The following is a 24,749-nucleotide window of genomic DNA, read 5'->3' on the forward strand; positions in this document are numbered from 1 at the left end:
TCTCAATTCTGATTGGTCAGATGCTATTGATTACATTTCTATAACAACAGCTCTGACAATAGCTTGCCAATAAAATCGCAGGTTATATCAATGTGCTTGCTTTGCTGCATCTATATGGTGGACGCTGCACAGAAATGGATTAAAAAACGATGTGAAATCGTTGATATTGTGACATTTATTTAGCATTTATAGAAGGAGTCACCATTCATGTCAGTATTCTAGAGATAAAGCTCTTCCTTTAAGTTTTCCAACACAAGAAAGTCTTCAGGACAGAGGGCTTTTTTGAGGTCTTAGGAACATGACAAACTGCATTTTCTGTCTTATTAATTTCAAGAGAGAGACAAAAAGATTGGCGAGACTGTTTGTAGCTGTTATAACAGTAATATCAGGAACTTGCATGTTTAGCAGCTGTTCCACAACAGTAAACCTAAGCATATTGAAATTCAAATGTAATTTGTCAAATAAACAACCATAGGCAATATGACAAAGTGAAATGCTGTAAAATTTAATAAAGAGATACATTGTGCAGTGAGTCATTGGTGTTGGCAAATTGATGCAGTATAAGAGGAATAAACCCTTCAGAGAGTGCTGTTACAGAAATATGGTATGTTTTCGTATAATAATTTGCTCTGTTGTGATTCTTCCTAAGGAGGTAATGACACTTACTGCTGGTTTTTACTCAAACACGTATCAAACAGTGCTTTATCCAGTTCCTGCCAAAGCCTGAATCTTCCTCTTCTTCTCTCGGCCTTTCCCTTCAGGGGTCGCCACAGAGAATCATCTCTCTCCACCTATCCCTATCTTCTGCACTTCTTCCTCACCACTTGCACCCACTAGCTTCATATCCTCATTTATTACATCTGTATACCTCTTCTTTGGCCTTCCTCTTTGCCTCCTGCCTGGCAGCTCCATGTCCAACTTTCTCAACATTCTCATACTAGTATACACACTCTCCCTCCTCTGAACAGGTCCAAACCATGACCTGTCAAAGCCTGAATATCCCACGCAAACCACATGATATTCTGGTACATGTAATTATTATGAACACATGTCTAAAGTGGCATAGGTGTATAAAGCATTGTGTTTTTATGAAATCCGTGTTGCTTTGGGAGACACTGGTCGTCCTCCATAACCCTATCATTTGTCAAGGTAATTAGTGTAGCAATTACTTATATCAGCAAAGCATAATTGATTGAAATTGAGCGTATGAGTTTGAGGACATGTCATCAGTGGCAGTGTCTGTACAGATTAAATCATTTCTCACAAAAAGAATGGATCAAATGAGTCAAGGCACACATTTTAGCAAGCACCAAGTATGCTGCAATCTTTCCTCTGAGATGGAAGACTTTCTGGAAAAGAAGGAGAAAGCTATTAAACTCTATTTCCACAGATCACTTTGATTTATTCATTTTTTTTTTCTCATCTATAATGAACATCCTGAGAAGCATTTGGGATCAAGATGGACACTTACATTTGTGTGCCATATTTATGATTCCTGTCCCTATCTCTTCCTTTACGTCTTCCTCATGGGGGTGAGCAGGATGCCACTTAAATCATTCAGAGTGTCAAGTGAGTTCATGAATAATGAAGGCAACACAGGTTGTGGAGTAAATATTTCATGGTGTGTGAAAGTGAGTAGAGATTGGTTGGAGGGGGTTACTGTCCATGGCATGTGTGATGCGAGAGATGAATGGCAGAGCAGCAGGAGTAAAAGAGCGAGGTGTTGACGTGTGGCAGGATGTCGTTTTGGGCTTTTGGTTTCTGATGAGAAGCACAGAATGCTATGTCAATTACTTATGCAAATTATTTTGTTAATTGCTGCATAGAGAATATGTGATTAGCTTATGCATTTTCATTACTGTAAAATAAAAGCTTTCATATGCAAAACTGTTTTAATGCAAGTTTGGATATTTGTTAAGCCTCCGACTTGCTTCAGCAGGAATATATTTGGCATAAACATTTCCTCATTAAGTCTGGACCCTTAATATAAAAGTAGTGATATGATTGCCTTGATTAAGGAAAATTGTGTTGCGCTCCGTAGTTGATTTCTGTGTGTCAGATTTGAATAATGATCATTACTGTAGTGAACTTGAAAGTGGCAGAGAGGAGCATGTTTTGCATACTGATTACAGCTCTGCTTTCTCAGCTCTGTGCTTTCCCCATGACCAGGATCCATCACCCTTACCCATATTAAGTAGCATAATTCTGTTTCATGGGGACATTGATTTCATAGATGATATAATGCATGCAGATGGAGCAGGGGTGCACTTAGATCATATTGGAGAGAGAAGGAAGAGGGAAAGCAAACTGCAGCTGCTATCAGAAGGCAACTTGGGGGGATGGTCTGGCCAGCTCCTTACACACACACACACACATACACACACAAAACCCCACTGGACATCTGATGGATTGCAGGATGACGTGTGTCAGATTGATGGCCTAGGGCCAGATGGAAGTCATTTATGGAGGGTGCACTGATAGGAGGACTGGCTCTGGAGAGCCACATGTCCTTGAGGAGTATTTGTTGTGCATTCTAATGGACTGAATCACTGCAAATTCTGCTTACCATGCAACAGCAGGATCTAGAAGCAAATCATAATACTAATAAGAAGAAGAACACTCTTTTTTTTACTAAAACATGAGTTCTGATTTATAGACCCATATACTAGACAGAGAGCAATCTGATGATCTCCAACAGCCACCTACTCAAACCCCTGATCCTTTTAACCTGTTAGTGATACATCAGTGGTATCTAATGTCCATTACATTTACAATAACAGTTATAGCATTGTCCAGACGTCCTACAGAAGTGCTTTTAATCTTGATTAAAAAAAAGGGGGGGGGTATAGTTTGAGATGCTACAGCAACTAATACACAAAAGAATACTTAATATTAATACTTTTTTAAAATGTCTTACAAATTTGAAAAGTTGGTCATTGCTTGAAGACCAACCAAGGTTCATTCTACAATCTGGTTTCCAGCACAGAGAAGAGTCCTGACTCATGTTTTCCTTGTATCTTGATGAGGAATAATGAGTCATGTTGAGTCGCACTGGAGGCTCAGTTAGTTAACATTTGTGCCATGTTAGAGAAGTCACACAACAAGCTTGTTCTTTTTTACCTGAAAACAAAAAGCAAGAGCCACACTGTTTCTTTATAATACAATGAATGTGAATTTAAGAATAACTTACTGAAATATACATATTTATTGATATGATGTAGGTGTATGTATAGTGCTTTATATGCCTTAATCAGCATCATTTTATGCCAGTATTGATTAGATAATGTGTTCATCACCATTGTTTGTAGACTCTATGTTCCAATGATATGATTGTATTTGTCTGTTGTAGGTTTGCACATATGCTGTGATGAGCCCTTGAGTTTTACTCTCTGCCCTGGGCAGCTGGCCTGGAGGAGCAGGAGCTTTAGGGACAGCAGTGGCAGACAGAAACAGAGATCCAGCAAAGCTGCCATGGCCAGTGGTAAATAACCCTCTCATTTTCCCTTCTGTCAGAGGTATGCTTTTATGCATGCTGATTCAATACTCTGCAAATGCTATAGCAAGGCTTTTGTTTAAGCCTCATAATTGGTCTTGGATTCATGTCTTTTTATCCTTGCCTTCTGTCAATAATGTGATTTTAGGTATAGATAAGGTTTCTAACTCTTCAGTTCATTAACAATCAAGCATATATTAAGCTGTAATAAACATGTAACACAAAATTGCTGTATTACAATATGACATTATGCTATAAATGTTTCCAAAAAAACCCCAAAGAGACAACAGAGGTCATGAGAGGGACATTTACAATGTGATTTAGTAAAAAGCAGTGATCTATACAGAAATTAATCAGCAGTCTGCAGCCAGACTCTAAAGCCAGAAGGGTTTTTGGAGGGATTGTTCTGTCAAGCTGGTTTTGTCTTTGTCTTCAGTCATGTTAGATTGCGTAAGGATCTGTTCAATATTTACTTAAATAATCAAATGTGTCCTTTATGCTTTCTCTCTGCAGCAGCAGATGGCATTGGGGGTTTGGGTACAGAGCAGACCCACCTCAATGTGCCAGTGGCGGATCCCAGCGCTTGGGCTACAGCCATGAATAACTTAGGCATAATGCCTATGGGCCTAACCGGGCAGCAGTTGGTGTCAGGTAGAGCCATGCATCTTAGTCCTCTGATCTCTTACTTAGATTTCTACTCCACTCTCAGTTACTCTTTTTTCAGACTAGAGCAATGGCTTGAGTCAAAAGTAAATCTCTCATATTCCTCCCAGCAAGCTGCACTAGCACCAGCTGCCCAAGCCAAGTATGTGACCTTTAGCAGCAATGCTAGACATTGGATTTTATGTTAAACTGTGTTCCAGTCTGTTGAGCTTTATTTTTTCGTTGAGGACCCATTTGTTGCAGCTCTGGAAAGGCTGGTACCCTCGAGTGCTCTGGAGGCATACACTGCCTCTTTGTCTGAGGTCTGTATAAGCTATTCCTAGTTCCAGCTTCTACTTAGAATCATTTGGAAAAGTGTTGGTGCCCTGTCTGAGGGACCTATGAAAAAATTATGAACTAACGAACGGTAAACTGCTAATGCAATCACTGCAGCCTTTGGAAATTGCAAAATGATTATTGTAATCAAGATACAATGAACTTTTCAATTTTTGCCACCCTTTGCAAAAAGGATATCTTTGAAAAAAGGGAATCTTTGCAAAAAGGATAAAAATGTCTTTGTGCTTAACCACACACTGAAAATATGAAAGAAATCTAAGCTATTTAACCAAAGATATTTTATCCACGTGACATTTTCCAGTATATCCAGTGATACTAGAGGTGACAATAAATGCACATGGAATGTAGTGTTGCCTGGGACTGTCTCTGAAGTGTACAGCATAGTGAGTGAATGATGGAGAGGCTCTATAATTAGCTTTCCATACAGTTTAGTGCTGTGACTGCATTTACAATAGTATCTCATACAAAATAGAGCCTGTGCTGAGTTAGCGACATATTGGAGCTAATATCATCCCAAAGAGCCATGGTAGATTGAGGCAAATTAAGCTGAGATTTAAATGCATGAGCAGATTCTACGGATCATGCATATTTATGGAAATGGCATAATTTGGAATGGCTTACATTTGAATTCTATTTGAGAGTTTTGTCATTTAGGTGCTATGATTAATCATTCAAGACTTGAAATTAAAATTATTATGATTTGCTTCTGGCATGAAGTGACCAGTTAAAATGAAACATGAGAAGAGTGTTACTAGAAGTTTGCATGGGAATCCTTCCGAGCCTGGTGGTCACTAGGTCCGACACTAAGAGTTAAATGCCTAAGGGGACTTAGTCTCATAGAAGAAAGATGCTTGTTCTGTAGCATGCAATGGCATTGTGATGTTTATTTCAAAAGAAATATGACTAAGCACTTGGTTTGTATCATATTTTTAAAAACATGTTAGATTATTGTGTAATAATGTGCTACCGGACATAAGTCAGAGGATTAAAGAGATTTCCTCATGGAACTAATATTGCTTTGGCTCACAAGTGGTCAGTAATGGTATTTTTGAAGGCTTCTGATTAATGATGTTCCACCTTTGAGCTAATCATAGCCAGTTGTTGTCTGTGAAGAAGTTTCAGTTCTGGATCTAATTGAAATTTCTGGATAAAAACAAAAAACCTAATAATGGCATATAACTCATTCCTTCAGTGTTTGCCAGCAAATGAGCAGCTTAAGGCCAAAAGAATGAGTAGTCTTGCAATCCTTGGAGGAAAGTAGGATATTAAGAAATCATATATAAGAGATATTTGTTTGAAATTACTTGAGTTTATATTTTCATGCATTTGGCAGGGATCTGTAAATACTTCATTTCACATAATTACAGTCAGAGATTTATAGTCTGCTATGTGTGTATTCTAGGGCAAAGATAAGAATAAGATTCAATTGTACTTTAAAATTCTACTTCTTATGGTCCGTTTCCTATCTTTAAGGGAACGTTGGTCTCCGTTTAGGATCTTAAATAATTGTTGCTTGATTATTTTGACCATTCTCTTCTAATTGTCTGAAATGAGTGAGTGCAATCCTAACCCTTTATATTGTTAACTATTATTTCTTCCAGATTCCATTTGTATCCAAGGTTTTGACCCCAACTTGGGTATTATTGCACCAATTAACCCCATGATGGCAGGAATCAGTTTGGTGCCTCCTCCACCTGTGCCGCCTGAACTACCTGTCATCAAAGAGATTATCCATTGCAAGAGCTGTACACTTTTCCCCCAGAACCCCAGTAAGACTTTCATGTGTATCCTGCAGATAAGTGCATTAGCTGATCTCATCTTTCCTAGCTAAAAAAAAAAAAGAGGGGGATGGTTTAAAAAAGTGCAGCTGACACAATCATTAGTTAATTGTGACTTGTTTTATGTGTATCTTGCAGATCTTCCACCTCCCTCTACCAGAGAGCGGCCTCCAGGCTGTAAAACTGTGTTTGTTGGTGGACTGCCTGAGAATGCAAGCGAAGAAATTATCCGAGAGGTGTTTGACCAATGTGGTGAAATTGTTGCTATTCGCAAGAGCAAGAAAAACTTCTGTCACATCCGCTTTAGTGAAGAGTTCATGGTGGACAAGGCCATTTATCTTTCTGGTGCGCTTTTGTGTTACATTTGCACAAGAATGTCTTACAGTATATTTTGATATAGAAATCAAAGGAAAAAAGATGCTATGGGGCATTTTGGTGGCATGGAATAGGTCCACTTCTCCTCTAGATTGCAAATCAATACAAAGCATATCAGACTGATCAATTTTATTCTATGATAAAACTCTTGTATCCTGATGGGTGGTCTCTTTCAGGATGGCAATGTCCTTATCTAGAAAGTAAAACATTACAAACATTTAGATTCAAGGCATTTGGTAGACGCCCTTATACAGAGCAATTTACAGAAGTGCTTTTGAAGTCTCTATCAATAAACACATCAATACCAGTTTGCTACTGTAGGTCACAGAGTGTATCTAAGAATATCATCAGTCTAAAATCTATGTTGGTATGTAGTGCAATGAGAAATGCACAGACATTTTTTGAAGATCTTTAGACTACATTTGAAGACTGTCAGTGACTCAGCTGTTCAGACACCTAGGGGAAGTTTATTCAACCGCCTAGGTGTCCAGACCTTTTTTTTTTTATACCAATACACCAGTATTTAATGGCAGCGCTTATTTATAATGGCTGAATTTCATACCTTAGGATACCGGATGCGCATTGGTTCCAGCACAGATAAAAAGGATTCAGGCCGCATCCATGTGGACTTTGCTCAAGCAAGGGATGACTTGTATGAGTGGGAGTGCAAACAGAGGTTATTGGCACGAGAAGAACGTCATCGGCGCAAAATCCAGGAAGACCGCTTGCGACCTCCTTCTCCCCCTCCCATCATGCACTACTCCGAACACGAGGCTGGCCTGCTTGCTGAAAAACTGAAAGGTGTGTCCGTCTACTGAAAATGTTGTAATGTCTGTATTGCATCATGAAATTTATCTTCATTACAGTAACAGAGAAAAACAGTTAAGGTGAAAAAGTATCTTGAGCAGCTGCTCTGTAGTGCTTTGCCAACTTCAGTGTGGTCTAAAGATCTGCTTGGAAGTGCAATGCTGATTACTGATGATGTACAAGTTATTAGTGCTTGGCTGCTATGCCTGAGTATTTCTCCCCAGCTTAGTCTTCTCTACTTTCTACAGCTGAAAAAAAAAGCTGTTGTTTGTTGTGTAGGGCTGGTGTGCCTCTTTGTTGGACTAGCTGCTACAGTGGTCCTTGGTGAATATGCACTAGAAGAAAGACCACATGCCTGTAATCTGAACACTGCAGTAAAAGGATCCATTTCTGTGAAAAAAAGGAGTTAAGAAATAACTCTAGCAACTGATCTTTGGGTGAAAGACTATGCATAAATCTCCACTTTCTTTTCAGTTAGCCTTCTTCTCAGTCACTTCCTTTAAGTTACTGTGCTCACCATCTCCCTGTCTCCTTCCCTACTATTCAATAACTTCTACTCAAGAGTCTTTATTCAAGGTACTGACTGTCTAATCCAAAGCAGAAGCTGTCAAGCCAAAGCTCTTATAGAATCACCCCCCCCTTTGTTTTACAGCTCCACCATGTAGTTGAGGGTGTGGTCTGCAACTACAAACCATTGATTTTTCTATGGATTTCTAGGGAGTAACAGACAAAGTGTTGTTTGCCCATCTACTATATGTCAGGTGTGTTAATAAATATAGATGAAATTCTCAAGGTTTAGTCTGACATACTTCATATTCATGTGTATGGCCATTATTTTAACCCAAAATGTCTTGCCAGGACATGTACATGTTATATAACACAGAACTGAAATCTTGGCAAAAATAATGGAGTGTTGTTTTTTACACCTCAGGAATATTTCCCAGCCAGATGGTTTTACACCCATGTTTTTCTTCAAAAACTAGAAGCTGGCAATTGCACTTTAAAATCGGTAAATGATACAGGCGAGACAAATCGAAAACACCTCCATTTCTAAACTCGTTGCTTTCCATTGTATATGCTGCATAAACAATTTACACCATTGAGCTTGTGCCTATAGTTTCTCAGCAGGGTCTTTCATTTTAAGAATTAATTTTGCTTCAAAACAAGGTCTCTCACTGTAAGAATAACAGGCTGTTACAGATATTGTTTTTCCAGATCTTTCTAGGTCAAATGGTTTCACCTTCATATTCAACACATCATTTGTTTCATGGCTCCGAATGTTTTTTCCCCCCTTGAATTTGTGATAAATTTAAACAGATAGGTGTACGGTGCCTTTCCAAGCCTCTCAAATCTCCTCATCTGCTTTCATTTAGATGATGGTAACTCGACTACAAACCCCCCACCTTATCAACAATCTTGGCACGCAGTTGAGCATTTCCTATTCTCTCAGTGTGGTGCTTCCCTGCACCATGTGTACTTGTATGTTAAATGAGCCCCAAAACGCACACAAAATATGCTAGATACAGCTCAATATTCAGCTGGGCACTGAAAAGAAACCACTATGAAATGAGTCCTTACTATGAATTTGGGGCAGTTTTTGTTATTTTGTAATACACTAATATTTATTGGCTATAAATATCATTGTGTCTGTGTAAATGAGAACAGCATGCAGGCCTTTGCTTTTTTGCCTAGCTGTAAAACATCAGGGTGCACTCCCTCATTTACAGTATGTGTATTTCAGTGGAGTAAAGCCACATCTTTGCAAGAAGGCAGCACTGAAAGCCAGTGTAGCAATGCAAATCCAGTGTTTTCAGTGGATTTGGCTTATTCAGCTCTACTTTTGGGTCTTGGCTCTCTTTCTTATCTTTCTTATCCTGCTCTTTCAGTGCCATGAAGTCTGGTGCAGGTGAAGGCTTGTCATTTTCTTTTTTTAATATTGTTGGTATTTTTATTTATAAAAAAAAAGGAGCATCTGGTTAATATTAATGTAATATTTCAGGAGACTGGACTGGACTTAGATTTTTTCCTTACATAAATAAACCAGTAAACTGATATTATCTCATGGAATAGTAATTCGGTTTGTGTTGGCAGTGTGTAACTGGTAGCATGTTAACTGCCATGAAGCTACACCAGGGGCATAGGGGTATGCAGGGGGATTTAGAAGGGAGGATATTGAATCCTGTTAGGGTCAGTGTGATTGGTAGGGAATGGCTGTGCAGACTAATTTGACTGAGGGAATTATTTTTTCTCCTGTCTAATAGCATGCTTGCTCGGGGACCAGGAGAATTCTACTTTCTTAATTAGCTGGAATGATGAATGAGAGGCACATCTAAAAGCACATCTGCCCTTACTCACATGGCAGCTGCCTTAGAACCCTATAGTCTCCTGGGTATTTTTTTTTTTTTAACCAAACACGGATTTCACATCAACTCCTAGAATAATAATTGGTCTCTTGGATGTATAATTAAAATGGTTACAATATACTGAAATTATCACACGTTTTTTTCAGATGTGCAAGAGGAAATGTGTCTCTCCTGCAAGCTGCAGAAATAACTATCTAATCAAAATCACATGCTGGAGAGTGTATCATTTATAATTGGCCAGACTGACAAATGCTGTTTATTCTGTAATATGTTTCAAACAGTCTACAAAGATATGATTACAGATCCCTGAGGAAGGCTAAACTCAAGACAATCTATTTTATGTGTGTGACTTGGCATTTGAAAATTCTTCCTTGGATTATACTTCTTAATTATTTTTCAGGTCAGTGCTTTTAATGACAGGCTTGCCAGGGTTTTAATTTTATGCCAAATTGGTCTGGTTTAAAAAATACTACAAATAATATATAATAAATAATCAGAATTAAATCTAATATGTTTCTGCAAACAAAAAGGCACAATGTCAGTCCAGACAAATGTTACTGTGTCTATGATGCTACAATGTGCAGAGTCATTTCAATTCAGTTCAAGATATATTGTAAAGACTGGGAGAGGGAAAGGGGGATTTGGAGAGGGAGTGGGAAGAGATTTGAAGAGGGTAGGGAGATAGGGAAGATTTGTAGAGAGGTTTGAAATTTGGAGGTTTGGAGATTTAGAGAGGGAAGGTGTATCTGTACATCAGAAATGTGTGTGCACTACAGTGACCTTGTCCCAAACAAAGGCTTAGAAAGAGAAGAAAAACATGTATCCATTTTCCAGTGCCAGAATTTTTTGGGCAATCCTGGTTAATAATACAGTATTAGCTTTCTGTCTGTACTTTGCACACTGTGACGAAAAACACACCTGCTGTATCAAACACAGAAAAACAAAGGAACATCGAAAATTGCTCAAAACAATCTGTTAGTCTGTGTGCTGGATAACAATGTTGTTGATTTTCAACTGCCTATTTTGGAGTAGCTTTAATATTCAGTAGATAGAAGTCTTTAGCATAAGGCAAGTGTGATAGCCTCTTAGACCTAATTCTGTTTGTCATTATTGCCTTTATCCTGCCCCTTCAAAATCTATGGCCACGAGCTGCTGCTGCTTCATCAAATCATTATTGAATCATAAAACGACCCAGCTTCCAGCTTAAATGTTCTATTAACACATTGAAATAGGCTAAACATATGTGTGAGCAACCATATTTCATATATGAAAAAATATTTTAAAAACCAACTATCTACCTCTGAATTCATGTCAAAGACAATCGAATAATGATCTCTCACTTTTCCCCACAGATGACAGCAAGTTCAGTGAGGCCATAGCAGTACTGTTCACATGGATAGAAAGGGGTGAGGTGAACCGGCGCACTGCCAACCAATTCTACTCCATGATCCAGTCAGCCAACAGTCACGTGCGGCGTCTGATGAACGAGAAGGCCCAGCATGAGGAGGAGATGGAGCAAGCCAAAGAGTGTTTCAAGAACTCACTGCTCACCATCCTCACCCAATGTAAGACTCACAGGCCTTATACACACACTGCTTACGTAGAGATGTTCATGTAGTGTTACCATGACAACAGTACATCCTTTGTTCTGTCCAAGATTATGTGTGATTCTTAAGCTGGCTCAGTCTTTGATCAGATCAGTGGGCTTTCTGACTCAGTTTTCCAGATGAACCATTGTAAATGGCTTCATCTAGCAGCTATGCCAAAATGTCATACAAACTAGCTTTTAATGCAAGTAACAATTATGTTATATAAGCCTTATTTATGTCAGCCTGTCAGGAAGTGGAAGAGGTTTTTATATGTATGCATATATATATATATATAAATATATATGCATACATACAGTATATTATAATAAGATCAGACCTAGCCCCAAAGGGGGACTCTAGCCATAGCCCCCAGAATGGCCCTGGGTAAGTACAGTCTCAGTGGGAGGAGCCTGTCTTCATTTCAGGGATGGAGCTGTTCAACTTAACATACAGGTAGGCCAAAATCAGATTCTAAGAGTGAGATCATTAATACAAAGGCTTTTATTGGGTGTGTCATAACGGAAAACAAGATGTGAATTTAAATTATGTCTCTAGTTGAAGCTATATGGCAGTTTGCCCACAGTTATAGAAATTCATAAATATTGTCTTTTAGTGTAATTTAACAAAGTAATAGCATGAGGTGGTTTTGAATGTTATAATGGTTATAACACAGGCACATGCACAGACTACAAACAGACCACAATCGATCTTATACTCCTGCCCTTTTGCCATTACACTGGTTGGCTGGTATGTCTAATAATTATATTTTTTTGTTATAACTTGGCTTCTTACATTGCAAAAAATGAACCTCAAATGTGTTCATGAACTCTGCGACTGGGACCTCACCCTTGGCTGAACCATTGTTTAAGATCCGCTTCATCAAGTCACATCTGGATCAGCTCCATCCCAGCCATAAAGGATGGCTCAGCTTTTAAACAGCATTGTGGCTCTAAACCAGCGCCTATATTGCAACACTGACTGCCTAAATTATCATTTAAACATTATCATTAATGAAGATTATAATTAATGAGGTATCTGCTTGTATTCATCACATGAGACTTGCCTTTTCCCCCTGCTCTAAAGCCCATATATCAATATGAGTATGCTAAACACAAACAGAGATTCTTAGGAACTAGCGGGCTACTGTACCTCACATTTCAAATTAACCCTGTGCATGGGCCTGTTTAAAAACACAGCACATACAAATCATACAAATATTTATAACCAAGTATGTAATTTTAGTCAGATCAAAAGGCAACATTTTACAAGAGGTAAGAAGTTCAGTATGTTCCTGAAAACTAATCTGAAACCCATACATTGCATATTGACATTTTAATGCAATAATATGACAGAAATTTAAGCGAAGCTCTCAATCAGCTTCCCCAAAATTCCAACCATTGTATCCTGTTGCCTTCCTCAGTCGTTAAGGATTTGAATCAGCAGGTCATAAGATGTAAGTACAATAGAGCAGACACTATCAGGAACCTCACTGGGAAGGTTTCTGGTGTGTGGCTCTAGCTGGCAGTGGCTCTACATAAATGGCTTGTCTTGTCTGACTTCCTTATCCACCAAAGTTGAGCAGATTACGGGCGTGTTCAGCGCTGCCACCCGGCAAAAGGCATGGGACCATTTCTCAAAAGCACAGCGCAAGAACATAGACATTTGGCGAAAGCAATGTGAGGTTGGTATGTCTCCTATCTTCTTGTCATACTGACTCCGCAGGCTACATTGTTGCTCAAGCTGCTAATGTGACTTGTGGGTCTTTATGGCTTTTGTGGTCTCACAAATAAACCATCCTGCATTTCCGATTCTGGTCTCTCACTCTGCAGCACAGTCTATGCGTACTAGAAAGTCAAGTATCTCTTAAGTTACCATGGCAACGGATACTTCTAGGGTTAAAATGATAGCATTAATGATAGACTTGGATTAATAATTCATTACCGATTAAATTTGCATTAGGTTTAGATTAAATTTTAAAAAGTATGTTGGTGTTACATTCTAGGACTTTGATCAGGATTTGAAGTTTGGAGCTACCTGGAGCCAGTATTTTTTGTCCTTATAGATATACTTTCTTTCAATTTGGTTGCACACTGAGGTACTGCATTTGCAAATGACTGATTATTGGCATAAGTTATTGGGATGTTTTCTCTGTGAGGACCAAAAAACATGAAGTACACTAAAGGCGTTACTATTAAGAAGTACAGTTACTAAGTTCCTATTATGAAGTTCAATTCAAGAAGTACACTATTTGTATACCCACACTTCTGTAAGTCCAGACAGTAAAAGGAAACATCATATTTATGTTCTCAGTCTAACCAGAGGTAAGATGCTGATTTTGTGAGGGTGACTTTGGTGCAGTGACAGGCCAAAATCAGTGTTGATGTCACCATTGTGAAATCTTGGCCAGTGTGGTCAGAATATGCTTAAGCTAAGTTGTATGTCATATTATAACATTCTTACCTTTTTGTGATAAAATATAGTGGCAACAAAAATGATCGATAGATCGAGAAAATGTCTGTTTATCATAGTTTAACAAACAAAACAAAATGAGACAAATGAACATGCAATGTGGGACTATACCAGTGCATACATATAGAGAAACTTGTATGTGCTCTCTTTCCCTTCAGTGCAACAGCTCCAAGGTTATTTATTGTGTCTGATCTGCAAGATTTCACACTACTGGCATTAAACCACCTCACTGCTGATCCCTATAATGACTATCGGGGGATCAGTGAGCCTGGAAGTTTGTATAATGTGATTTTTTTACACTTTTCAGTCCCAGACAAATGGAGCATCCAAGCTTTTGTTATCACACACAGCTGTGTGATGGCAGAGCCTCAGCTCTCTCAGCAGGCTGTGTTGGACTCGATCAGTCACCAACTGTCTGTCTTTCTATCACAAAGTTGGGCTGCATTAAGAGCCTATTCAGAGCTGAAAGACAGAGATACTATCATTGAGAAAAGCATACTATTATACTACCTTAAATACAGTACGTGCTTTAACAGTGATTACCTTTGTAAATAAAATGGAAACTTTATTGTAGAAAAAATATGAAATATAAAATCAGTGTGCAATGAAACATGTTACAGGACAGATGCCACTAATGGTGTGTGCATGATTCTCTCTGACTCCCTCTGTCTCTCCTACTGTGTATGTCTGTGTGTGTGTGTGTGTGTGTGTTTGTGTGGGTGGATGACTGGGTGTGTTTATGATTTTGGTGTTTTAGGAGCTGAGAAACGCCCACAGTGAGGAGATCATGGGAATCCGAAGGGAAGAAGAAATGGAGATGTCAGATGAAGACTTGGATGAAAACCCCTGTAAGAAGGTTCGAATGGATAACGCAGGTATGAACTGTGTTCTTCAGATGTTAATTAAATTGTGTGCTGTTATTAAATGCGACCCGTGATTCATGAGTCTGTCAGGATTCAAAGCGTCTGTGAATGTATGCATTATTAAATACCATTGTGAGTATAACACTATTAGTGTGCTTTATTTCTAAACCAACACTAGTTTTACTCAAATCTCATTTGTCAAATCCATATCTAATCTTGAGGAAAATATTTATCTATTTAGTTCTTTGTGATGGAGTGTCAAAATGAGTTATTAAACCATCCAGGTTTATGGCTTGTCTTGACACCACTGAATTAAGAAGAACTGTTTCTGCACAGCTCAGCTGTCTGGAGATTCAGAGCTTAGCTATATATCATGAACCACCCAACCTTGAAACCTTGAATAGTATTTTTTTTGGAATAGAAAAATATTCAATATCTTAATTCAGTTCCGTAGTCTTTATGCAGCTAATGCATTTTACAATTGTCTCCGACGACTTTGAGAAAAATCCTGTCTTGAGGCCAAGAATTATGTGACACCAGCACCACTGACATGTAAAACAGTTGCCTGATGTTGTAACAGAAATTGTCAACTGCACATTCTACCTTTTAAGGGCATATATTCAGCTATAGATACAAATTGAATGGTAATCCATCTACAACATGAAGTATACAGTACTTCTGACCTAACGATGATGTGTGGCTATAGCCTACGGCATTTCACACTTGAAATTATTAACCCATCACTGTAAACCCCGGGGGAAACAGTATCCTGGGTTATTATCTTGTTTCATGTTTCACACTGCTCATACTTTACCCGGGGTTAACAATTAATCCTGACTATTCATAATCTGACGTTTCACACTGTACATTCCTAAACCCTGGCTTAACCTTCTTATTTGTTTATTTGCGATGTCAACAACCATGATTGGATAAATACAGTGTGCAACTGGTTTAAATAACAGCTTGTCTCGTGCTTTCACAACAGTGAGGAAAAAAGACCGGGTCTGCCGTTCTGCACCCAAGGATGTACTGTTATCTCTCGGCGATTTGTAATTGTTTTTGTCCCTTTTTCAAATTTCTCATGTAGTTGACCAGGCATTCACTGATATCCAGTTTCCTCTATTTTTTTCAGTATTTCCCCCCTCTATCGCAAGCACTTCTGTGATGTTCAGTGTTTTGCCTCCTGATGCTACAGAGCCGTTTTTCTTAAGTGTTGCTACATCCTGGTTTTCATGTGAAATGAGGCACACACTGTTCAATTTCTGATTGGATGTCAGTTGCTAAGCGACAAGCCATAACATACTAACATCACATCTTTTACACTGTACACGTTTGGCACCACAATGCAGAGTTAACACTGCAGAAGCACTACTCACACTGGTTTGGAGCAAGGTTTCACAACCCGGGATAAAAATCGGTGCTAACCCCGCTTCTAAATTACCAGGGTGAAATTTTCCTCTCCCTGGGTTAAAAGCAGGGTGTAGAACGACGATAACCCTGGTGTTAAGTGCAGTGTGAAACGGCCTATTTTATTACTTTGCCTGACAGAGCCTTAAGGCACTGAAAAGCAAACCAATGTCTGATCACTGGTAATAATATTATATCTATAAGGTTGCTGTTGGATATATGCACTGTATATTGGCACTGTTCACTGTCATATTTCTTATTACTGGCATTCCGATCATTACAAACCTTATTTGTTGCCTTCTTTTCATATACTATTCTAACAGTCTTTTGTATTCTTGTCGTGTCTGTAGCTCTGGCTGTGCGCACTTATGGTCTGCGAGAGGAGAATGACAGTCTTCGCTGGCAGCTGGATGCCTACAGGAATGAGGTGGAACTGTTGAAGAAGGAGCAGGGAAAGATGCAGCATCCTGATGAGGAGCACAGTCATGAGCATCAGCTCAACTTCCTGCAGCAAACCATGCACAGCATGCAGCAGGTAGCACACATCTCAAACATCCCCCTTTTGAAGCCCTTCCAACACACACACACACACACACACACACATACACACACGCATACCTCAGCCAGAATAACAGCAGCTTTCAATTCTACCCTTTATAAACTCTTTATAAAACATAAGCTCACGTGCACACTATAACCACAGATCCATTTCACCCTGATGTCTTGGGATATGTCTGACCTCTTTACACAAAGTGGTGCAGCTTACCTGCTAGCAAGAGTGCTGGGAGCTTGCAGTGCAGCCTGCCAGACACTTCGACTAACTCAAGTTTATCCTTCAGCAGTCCTTTGCTGCCTCTCTCCACAAAAACAAACCTAACACACTCCAGTCTCTCATTCACTGGGAAAAAAAAAAAACATGAAGCAGAAGTCATGATGCATTTATCTTTCATAACATGACACATTTCTGGTGACTAAGTCTAGCATTTGTACTCAGTGATTGCTAACATGATATTATTAGTCAATATTATTTTTATCCTGTATGATTCCAGTGAGAAATCTTTTTTATCATTTTGATGGGAAAACAAGAATTTGTGTTTTATATCAAGCACAATACAATTTTAGTCAGGCACAGTATGACCAGGAGCATGGATAAACACAGCATAAAGATCAGTTTATCTATCAGGTTGTGTTTATACAGTTGTGTTGTGACCAGGTGTGCTGTTTTATGTCTGACTTGACTACATATAACCATAAAACAATAAGGCACTGGTAAAGCAACATTAGCTGAGATGCGAGCACTTTAATACATTAATACTGTTAGCTTGTTTATTAGTGACTGAAGCAAGATATCAGTAGCTACACAGAACATTTATCTAAGTACCAGTCCAGTGCCTATTTTTGCTGCATCAGACTAAGATCCCTGTTGTTGATCTCCTTTCATAAGCATTCATCACCTACACAGACAAGTACTTTGCTGGCGTCTGTTATCATTTACCCTTTATAATGCTGTCTATCTCCACAGCAACTACTGAGGCTCCAGGATGAGCTGAAGGGAAAAGAACTGGAGTTGGAGCAGGCACGAGACGAGCAGCGCTATCTAGAGGGGGAGATCTTCAGTCTCAGGGAGAAGGTATGTTTAACACATGTAGTAGGGATTAAACCCTTAATGTCTATTTGTACCCCTTAAAGCAGGGATTCCATGCCTTAAGGATTTTGAGCAAATGACCCTATATGGACATTATGTATTTTCTATGGCCCATTTGGTTTTGTCCTGATTGTTTACCATCATTTTTGTAAATCCATGATCAGTAAAAGTTTCAGCATAATTTCCTGTTTGTTTTCTTGACTTCTGTTGTTCCATTGACTTAGAGTCACTCATTGCTGTCAAGGAACTAAGGTAGATGGATGGAGAAAATTGTCCATATTTATCGGTCAGCTGCAATGCTAGTGCAGTGTGTCACTTCTGTAAGTCACTCTGGATAAAAGCGTCTGCCGAATGCCGTAAATGTAAACGTAAATAAATGTCTCAGCATAATGAAAAGATTAAAATAATTTGCACAAAATACTAGCCGACAGTCTTAGTTTAAGAGCTATTTGTAAATGAGTTTCGCACTTGGCCCTATTTGTATATCAACCCTCAGTTTGGGAACCTGTGTCTTAAAGCATATTTTTTTTAACTACTATAAATTATTATAAATAACAATATTAACTGTTTAATTTGACATCCCTTATGAATGTAGATAATTTACTAAGAGGTCTTATTTTACTCCTAAATCTTTTGTCCTGATATAACCCATATTTAGAACAAAATTCTGTTGGGAGATGATCTAAATTGGCGCTCTCTGTCTCTGCATGTGCGACTACACAAGGTCACTCAATGTGTTCATACAGTGACACAGACACACAAAATCTTTTTCATGCAGTTGTGTATATGAGCACGTGTGAATGGTGGAACACAGCTTTTTTTTCTGTTTTGCTTAAAAACTACTGAACCTGACTCATTTACTGTCTCTATTATAAGAGCACATCCCATTCTCTACTTAACCATTTCATGCTCTCTGACCTGCAGACAGGGAGAAAATGTGCTGTCTATAAAGACAGCATACTCTACAGTGTGTTTAGTGCAATCGTGTCACTGACAAAGTGCCCCTGAAAGATGATCCAAGTGTTATTGCTTCTTCACTGCCGAACAGCGCAACACGATCTCCTCTCATTTTTGCTAGCACCGTGGTTGGCCTTAGAGCACAGAATAAAATCCATGCTTGTTTACTCAATTTTCCTAACTGCAGACATTGGTTTGCATGAATGTTATTTGACTGAGATAATGGGAACATCAATAAAGCAGAGGTCCTGTGGAGATTGTGGTTTATGCTGCGACTAACCCAAATCCTAACAGGATTGATAAACATGATTTGAACTCTACGACTGATCTGCTTCCTACATGTTTCTACACAGGAACGTTGGGTTTGACACATTGTCAGAAGTAGTCTCTTACAACAAACATGTAGAATACATGCAGAACTGTAAAAGGGTCTGAATGAGGGATTAAATGTTTAACGGTTACTCAGCTCAGTGTATGTGCTATGAAAATATTAAGACATGGTCTGATTATAGAGGGTTGCTTTAACAGAATTTCTTCACATTTTGTTCTTTTAGCATTGTATGTATTTATATCTATACAATTCTATAACATTAAAAACACAAATACTTTGTTTTCTTCCTATAGCTATTGAACAGCACAGACTTGGTGGAAGGAACAAACCACACCAGTAGCACCCCTGAAAAGGTAAAGAAGAGCCAGTGACATTTATCACTAAACTACTGCATTCTGAACACGCTGCTTTCACATAATGCAGCTGAGAAGTGTGCTGAAATAAATTTGAGAACACATACAAGGTTCTTATGTTCTGCAAGTTTTAATGGTAACATCAAAACCATTCATGACCAGCCCTTTGGCTAGGTGAGCCTTGGTATTCAGTTTCTCTTGCTAAATGTGGTTTGGATTTATGCTAAAAATATGTAGCTGTTTCTGTGCATGTTTCTCCTAAATACTGCCAAAGCTGTACAAAGAGCTCATCTTATTTAAAATGCGCTAGAGCCATGTGAGCATCATCATTTCTGTAGCTCTTAATGCACTGGTAGTGATTGACAGCTTTTCCATCAGGACATGTCTGCTATAAATAATAGGGTCTAAGGTTTAAGTATCCTCTCTACTCAGAGGCACTGTCTAGATTACTTACATCTGACATCTTCTCATGCTATGCATTTGTTTTTTTATGGTGTTCTATCTATAGAATACTGTGAACACATGGAGCAGATGGGTGACTGTAGGAAATGACTCCCCACCAGAGTTTGTGTAACAAAGCAGCTTAAGAGCAGCATCTTCTCTCCAGAACTGGAATACACTGAAAAATATACCAATCTATATCGCTGGGGTTTATGAAAGAAATATTAATTTTATTGCAAGGCAATATTTTCGCAAAACAACATACCATTTTAACAGCTAAGTAAATATATATATTTTACTGTTACTGTCTGGACATTTGTTGTACAGATTTGAATCAGATATGCATGCCTTCTGCAAAGTTGGCATTATTTGTGAGGTCACCTCCAAGAGCATCTAAAAAGCAAAGTGTGTTTGATGTGATCTGTGAATCACTTCATCATTTATTTGACTTATCGCCTGCCATCTTCAGCAGCCTCTGCAAAGCAGATGGGGGTAAAATGTCGATAAACATTGATTTTTCTGAAAGAGGAGCCGAATACTTGTTTACTACAGATTGGTCAGCATGTATGTGGCTTCTAGCTCATCATTCACTGTGATTTGCTTCTTACTCACCTTGCACCTTATTTTTATGTATGTGCATGACATGTATGTGTGCGTCTGTGTGGACAGGGAGTAAACGGCACTGCAGCACTCTATCAGCAAAGAGAGAAGAGCAATGAGGGGGTGACGCGAGGTCCTCTAAGATCTGAGAAGGAAGCTTTGCTACTTGGTAAGCTATCTCCTGTCTGTGTGTGTAGGTTTGATCAAAAGTGGATGGATTTGGGAAGGATGGTGAATGAATTGGACTTCAACACAGAGTTTTAGTCCTACCCTGATATCTGAAAGCATACAGTAGGCTGAGAGGGAGAATGAGAGTCAGAGACAGAGAAATACTGGCAGACTAGTTGCTAGGAGATGTAGTCACAGCTTCTGTCTGTCTTCTGTCCTTTGGATGGAGATCCTGAGGAGCACTAATGTCAAAAGGGCTCAAGGGAGCTGTTTCTTTGTCTGATAGGCGCTCCACTGGCTCTGACCTACACATTCAACACTAATTCTCCACACACACTTGCACACCCACACACACCCTTACTGACACACCCACACATAAATCATAGTTGTCCTGCTAACAGTGAGGAAACACACTATACAGATGGAAGCTGGAGTTGAAAATAAAAAAAATGACTGAGGGGCCGTGAGCCAGAACGGCAGAGGAGCTCAGCTTGTTCCAGCAGAAGGGGCATAAAAGATTCCACAATGAAACACAAAATTGCTTACATTTACAGGTTTAAACCATCAGTCAGCAGCACTGGAGTGTTAACTCTGGAGAGGAAGCCTTCGTTTGCTCCCATAAGTAGCACTGCTAATATACTTCCCTTTATATAAGATGATTACTATTAGATTTGCTTCCCTTCGTACAGAAATACATTTTTTATCTATGCTGGAGCAGCAGACTGCAACTCAGCATGAAGGTGAAAAAGTTGCTCCTGCACTGCTACTCTGTCTCTCATTTTAAAATCTGAGCAGACATCATGATGGAGCCCACCCCTCCCCGACACGTTCATGAGGGAGCTTCTGTGAAAGGAAGGCTTGTGAAGGGAATTGAATTAGGTTTCTCTGTAATTGGCAGTGTTACGCCATATAAATCAAGGAAATAAATATTGGCCTGGGACCCTCCAGGCAAGGCACTATATTCTCTGCCTCTGCTTCACTGCGTTACCTTTGGAGGACCTCTCCAAAGTAATCAACTAAGGTGGGGGAGGGGGTGGGGGGGGCGACTGCTGGTTCTGCTCAGACGAGGAGTTTTATGATTGCGCAGCCTGCCTTTATTACCAGCCTGTCAGTTACTTGCAAATGTGGCCATAACAACACTGAGCTCTCTTTTTGTGCAGGAGTTATATCAACCTTCCTCCATGTCCACCCATTTGGAGCTAATATTGAGTATCTCTGGTCTTATATTCAAAGGCTTGATGCAAAGGTAATACCTTTCTTCCTTTCTTTTATAGCAAGGAAAGCATTTGTTGATCTGTAAATGCACACAGTTTATAGCATTTAAAGTATTTGTCTGATTTCTAGAGTGGTATAAAAGATGTATTCATGGTATATGGAAATAACCATACTTACGTTCTGAGTGGGAAAACTTATTCAGTTCATTTCAACCTCTACATGTGCCTTTTTAGCTATTTTTACCAGTGGCCGAAAAAGGAATTTGCACCTGTTTTGGTTGTGCCCATGTTCAGCATTGAATTTCTTTAACAAGTCACTTTCAATAGTGGTGATTAATGGCTCATATGAAAGTAGACACTCGGGGCTACTGTAGCTTTTAATAAGTATTTCTGGTTTTAGGGGAAATATATTCATAGAAAGGTAAAAATAAAACAGTGTTTTTTTCTATTCAAATGTTTCTATCTTCTAAGTAAATGGTGATATTAAACCCATTTCTGGTCTCTGAGATGCTCCAAGTGCTTCTTCAGAAACATCCCAAATTTGAAGGCGTTAATTTCAACCACTAAAATTGTGTGTAAGGTTATCTGAACAGAGGTAAAAAATGTCTTACACCGAAAGCCTACAATGTCCTATTTTACAATGTCCTAATTTTATATCAGACTTGCAATCTTTAAGATAAAATAATTCATATGTTTATACTGTGCAAAAACATCCGATAAATGGATTTCCATTCTGTCGACGGTAAAAAGGAATTTCTAACAGTTCAGATTTCACAAATGTACAACCTCTCTATTATATCTATTTTATGTCAGCTTTGAAGTCGGAATAATATTTTTATTCTCCTGTAATTTCCATGATGATGGTAAACAGAACAGTAGTAAGTGTTCTGCTGTATATCTGATAAACTTTAAATATTTATTTATGTTCATGCTGTTGCAGGCCAGGGGTCTCATTTGTTGAAAAAGAGCTAAATGTGTGAAAAATGTTTTAAAAAAATAATAAAATACTTTTGTTAAAAGCAGTGGACATTGATGAATTCAAAATATTCTCATACATGTCCCCAAATGACTATATATATATAGTACACATAAAAAAATAAATGGAATAGAGACACTGTTGCATGAAATAGCATGAAGCAAAAAAATTGTTTATTGGACTAGTTTGTCTAAAAAAAAATAATAATAAATATAGATTTTATCATTTTACATTTGCAATCACCTCAATTGCATTTAGAGAAATTGTAATGGCATGAAAATATTTGAATGTTTTCCACTACAGTCATTAAAAATTTCACATTTACACTTACAGCATTTAGCAGACATCCTTATCCCAGGGCTTTGAAGTCTCTTTTAAAAACACATCCTCATGCTAGTTGAGAAATGTCATGTATTATAGCATGAGTGATATGAATGCATGTAATGTCATTATTCAGCTCAGAGTCTTTTAGAAAGTGCCACACTGGTCTCCAGTTTCTCAGTGAAATGTGCCCAAGGCTGAAAACCCTAGAATAGAGACTAAAACTCTACTAGGCAAATGAAATCACTCTCAGCAATCTTTAAATGCACCTTTTATATGATTTGACTTTCCATTTTCTGTGATGCCTGTCTGTACCTTATGAGCACAGAAACCAGAAAATACTCTGTCATTATGTTGACACGATTGACAATAAGTGAAAAGTACGCATGTCGTCATGACAAGAAAAACTCGCCTGATATATAATCACAGACTAGTCTTTTTGTTAAGCCATTTATTTTCAATGGTTTATTTCCTGCAACCTGTACTGAAGTCTCTTTTTAAGTGCCCTTATTAAATGGATTCTGACTGCTGGCCTAATTCACCTGATCAAACTGCATTACATTGAACTGATATTGCATTTTCGATAAGCTTAAGACTGGGAATTTGAACTAAATTTACATAAAAATCGATCAGATTTTACATTAGGTATATATAAATAAGTGTATTTTGACAGGTAATTGTCTGAATCTCTCTTCTCAGATCTCTGCCAGTGATTTAGAGCGGCTGATGGTGCGGCTACCCAACATGTTCAAGCAGGAGTTCAGTGGCGTGGGTGCCACGTTGGAAAAACGCTGGAAGTTCTGTGGTTTTGAGGCCCTCAGCTCAACATAGCGAAGAGAGAGACAGTTGCTGACACTGAGGTTACGGGATCTGCGAGCGCTGTGCCTCGGTGACAGACAGAATGAGACTGGCCAAAGCCTCAGAGAAACTCAGTGCAGGGTTCTCCCTCACTGCTGTAGCTGTCACTCCTGCTGTTCTGGTTTATAGATGCTGATATATGACAGCAAAGGAAAATGCACAGAATCAGGATAGATGTGCTTACTTGAAGAAGCTCTATTCAGAAGTCTGATCCTGTTGCGTAACTTCCTGTCAACAGCGGGGAGAGAAAGCTAGGAATACAGCACTGCTCAATTCTCCATGAAGAATGTGGAATATGGATATGTTACATACAGTGACACACGTGTGCACCCGACAGATCCAGATGCTGAAGCTATTCGCTGTACTGAACATTCATGCACCAGTTTACTAAATGAAATGACAGATTTAAGATCGCCTCATTACAACATTAAAGAAAGCGCTCAGAGAATTTTAAAAAAGTTTCTCATCCGGCTTGTCCTTGTGCATTTTGTGCTACAGTTCTTACGGGAACTTCAGCTGTGGTAAATGCTCCAGTATAGTAAACATGCTGCAGTTAATACTTACTCATGAACTCATTTCCACCCCTGAGTGACGGGAGTCTTTTGTTGTTTTGTGGATGGTGTATGTAATGTGCATTCTCCTTGTGTCATAATGCACCATCGTTTTCAGCTCATGTTAATTATGAACTCTCAAAAACTCTATTAAAAAACCCTTTTTATTGAAACCCAAACACTGTTACACA

The 24,749-nt window shown here is 38.8% G+C and overlaps 1 protein-coding gene across 3 annotated transcripts in view; it reads left to right on the top strand.

The window, feature by feature from the left end:
• enox1 (ecto-NOX disulfide-thiol exchanger 1) overlaps positions 1-24,749 on the top strand; it is a 48,070-nt gene extending 23,321 nt beyond the window's left edge. Inside the window, exons 2-15 of one of the 3 annotated variants that reach the window (XM_058391810.1) lie at positions 3,350-3,481; positions 4,007-4,144; positions 6,094-6,261; positions 6,409-6,615; positions 7,213-7,446; positions 11,168-11,380; positions 12,979-13,085; positions 14,631-14,748; positions 16,494-16,678; positions 17,666-17,773; positions 19,370-19,429; positions 20,540-20,639; positions 21,799-21,884; positions 23,849-24,749. In XM_058391810.1, coding sequence (XP_058247793.1) covers positions 3,350-3,481; positions 4,007-4,144; positions 6,094-6,261; positions 6,409-6,615; positions 7,213-7,446; positions 11,168-11,380; positions 12,979-13,085; positions 14,631-14,748; positions 16,494-16,678; positions 17,666-17,773; positions 19,370-19,429; positions 20,540-20,639; positions 21,799-21,884; positions 23,849-23,980 — 1,988 coding nt within the window. In that variant the 3' untranslated portion in view covers positions 23,981-24,749. Of the gene's footprint in view, positions 1-3,349; positions 3,482-4,006; positions 4,145-6,093; positions 6,262-6,408; positions 6,616-7,212; positions 7,447-11,167; positions 11,381-12,978; positions 13,086-14,630; positions 14,749-16,493; positions 16,679-17,665; positions 17,774-19,369; positions 19,430-19,937; positions 20,640-21,798; positions 21,885-23,848 lie in introns of those variants that run through there. The other 2 variants (XR_009204734.1, XR_009204735.1) reach the window with 2 other exon arrangements.

This window comes from Hemibagrus wyckioides, linkage group LG06, assembly GCF_019097595.1.
Source record: "Hemibagrus wyckioides isolate EC202008001 linkage group LG06, SWU_Hwy_1.0, whole genome shotgun sequence".
Lineage (NCBI taxonomy): Eukaryota > Metazoa > Chordata > Actinopteri > Siluriformes > Bagridae > Hemibagrus > Hemibagrus wyckioides.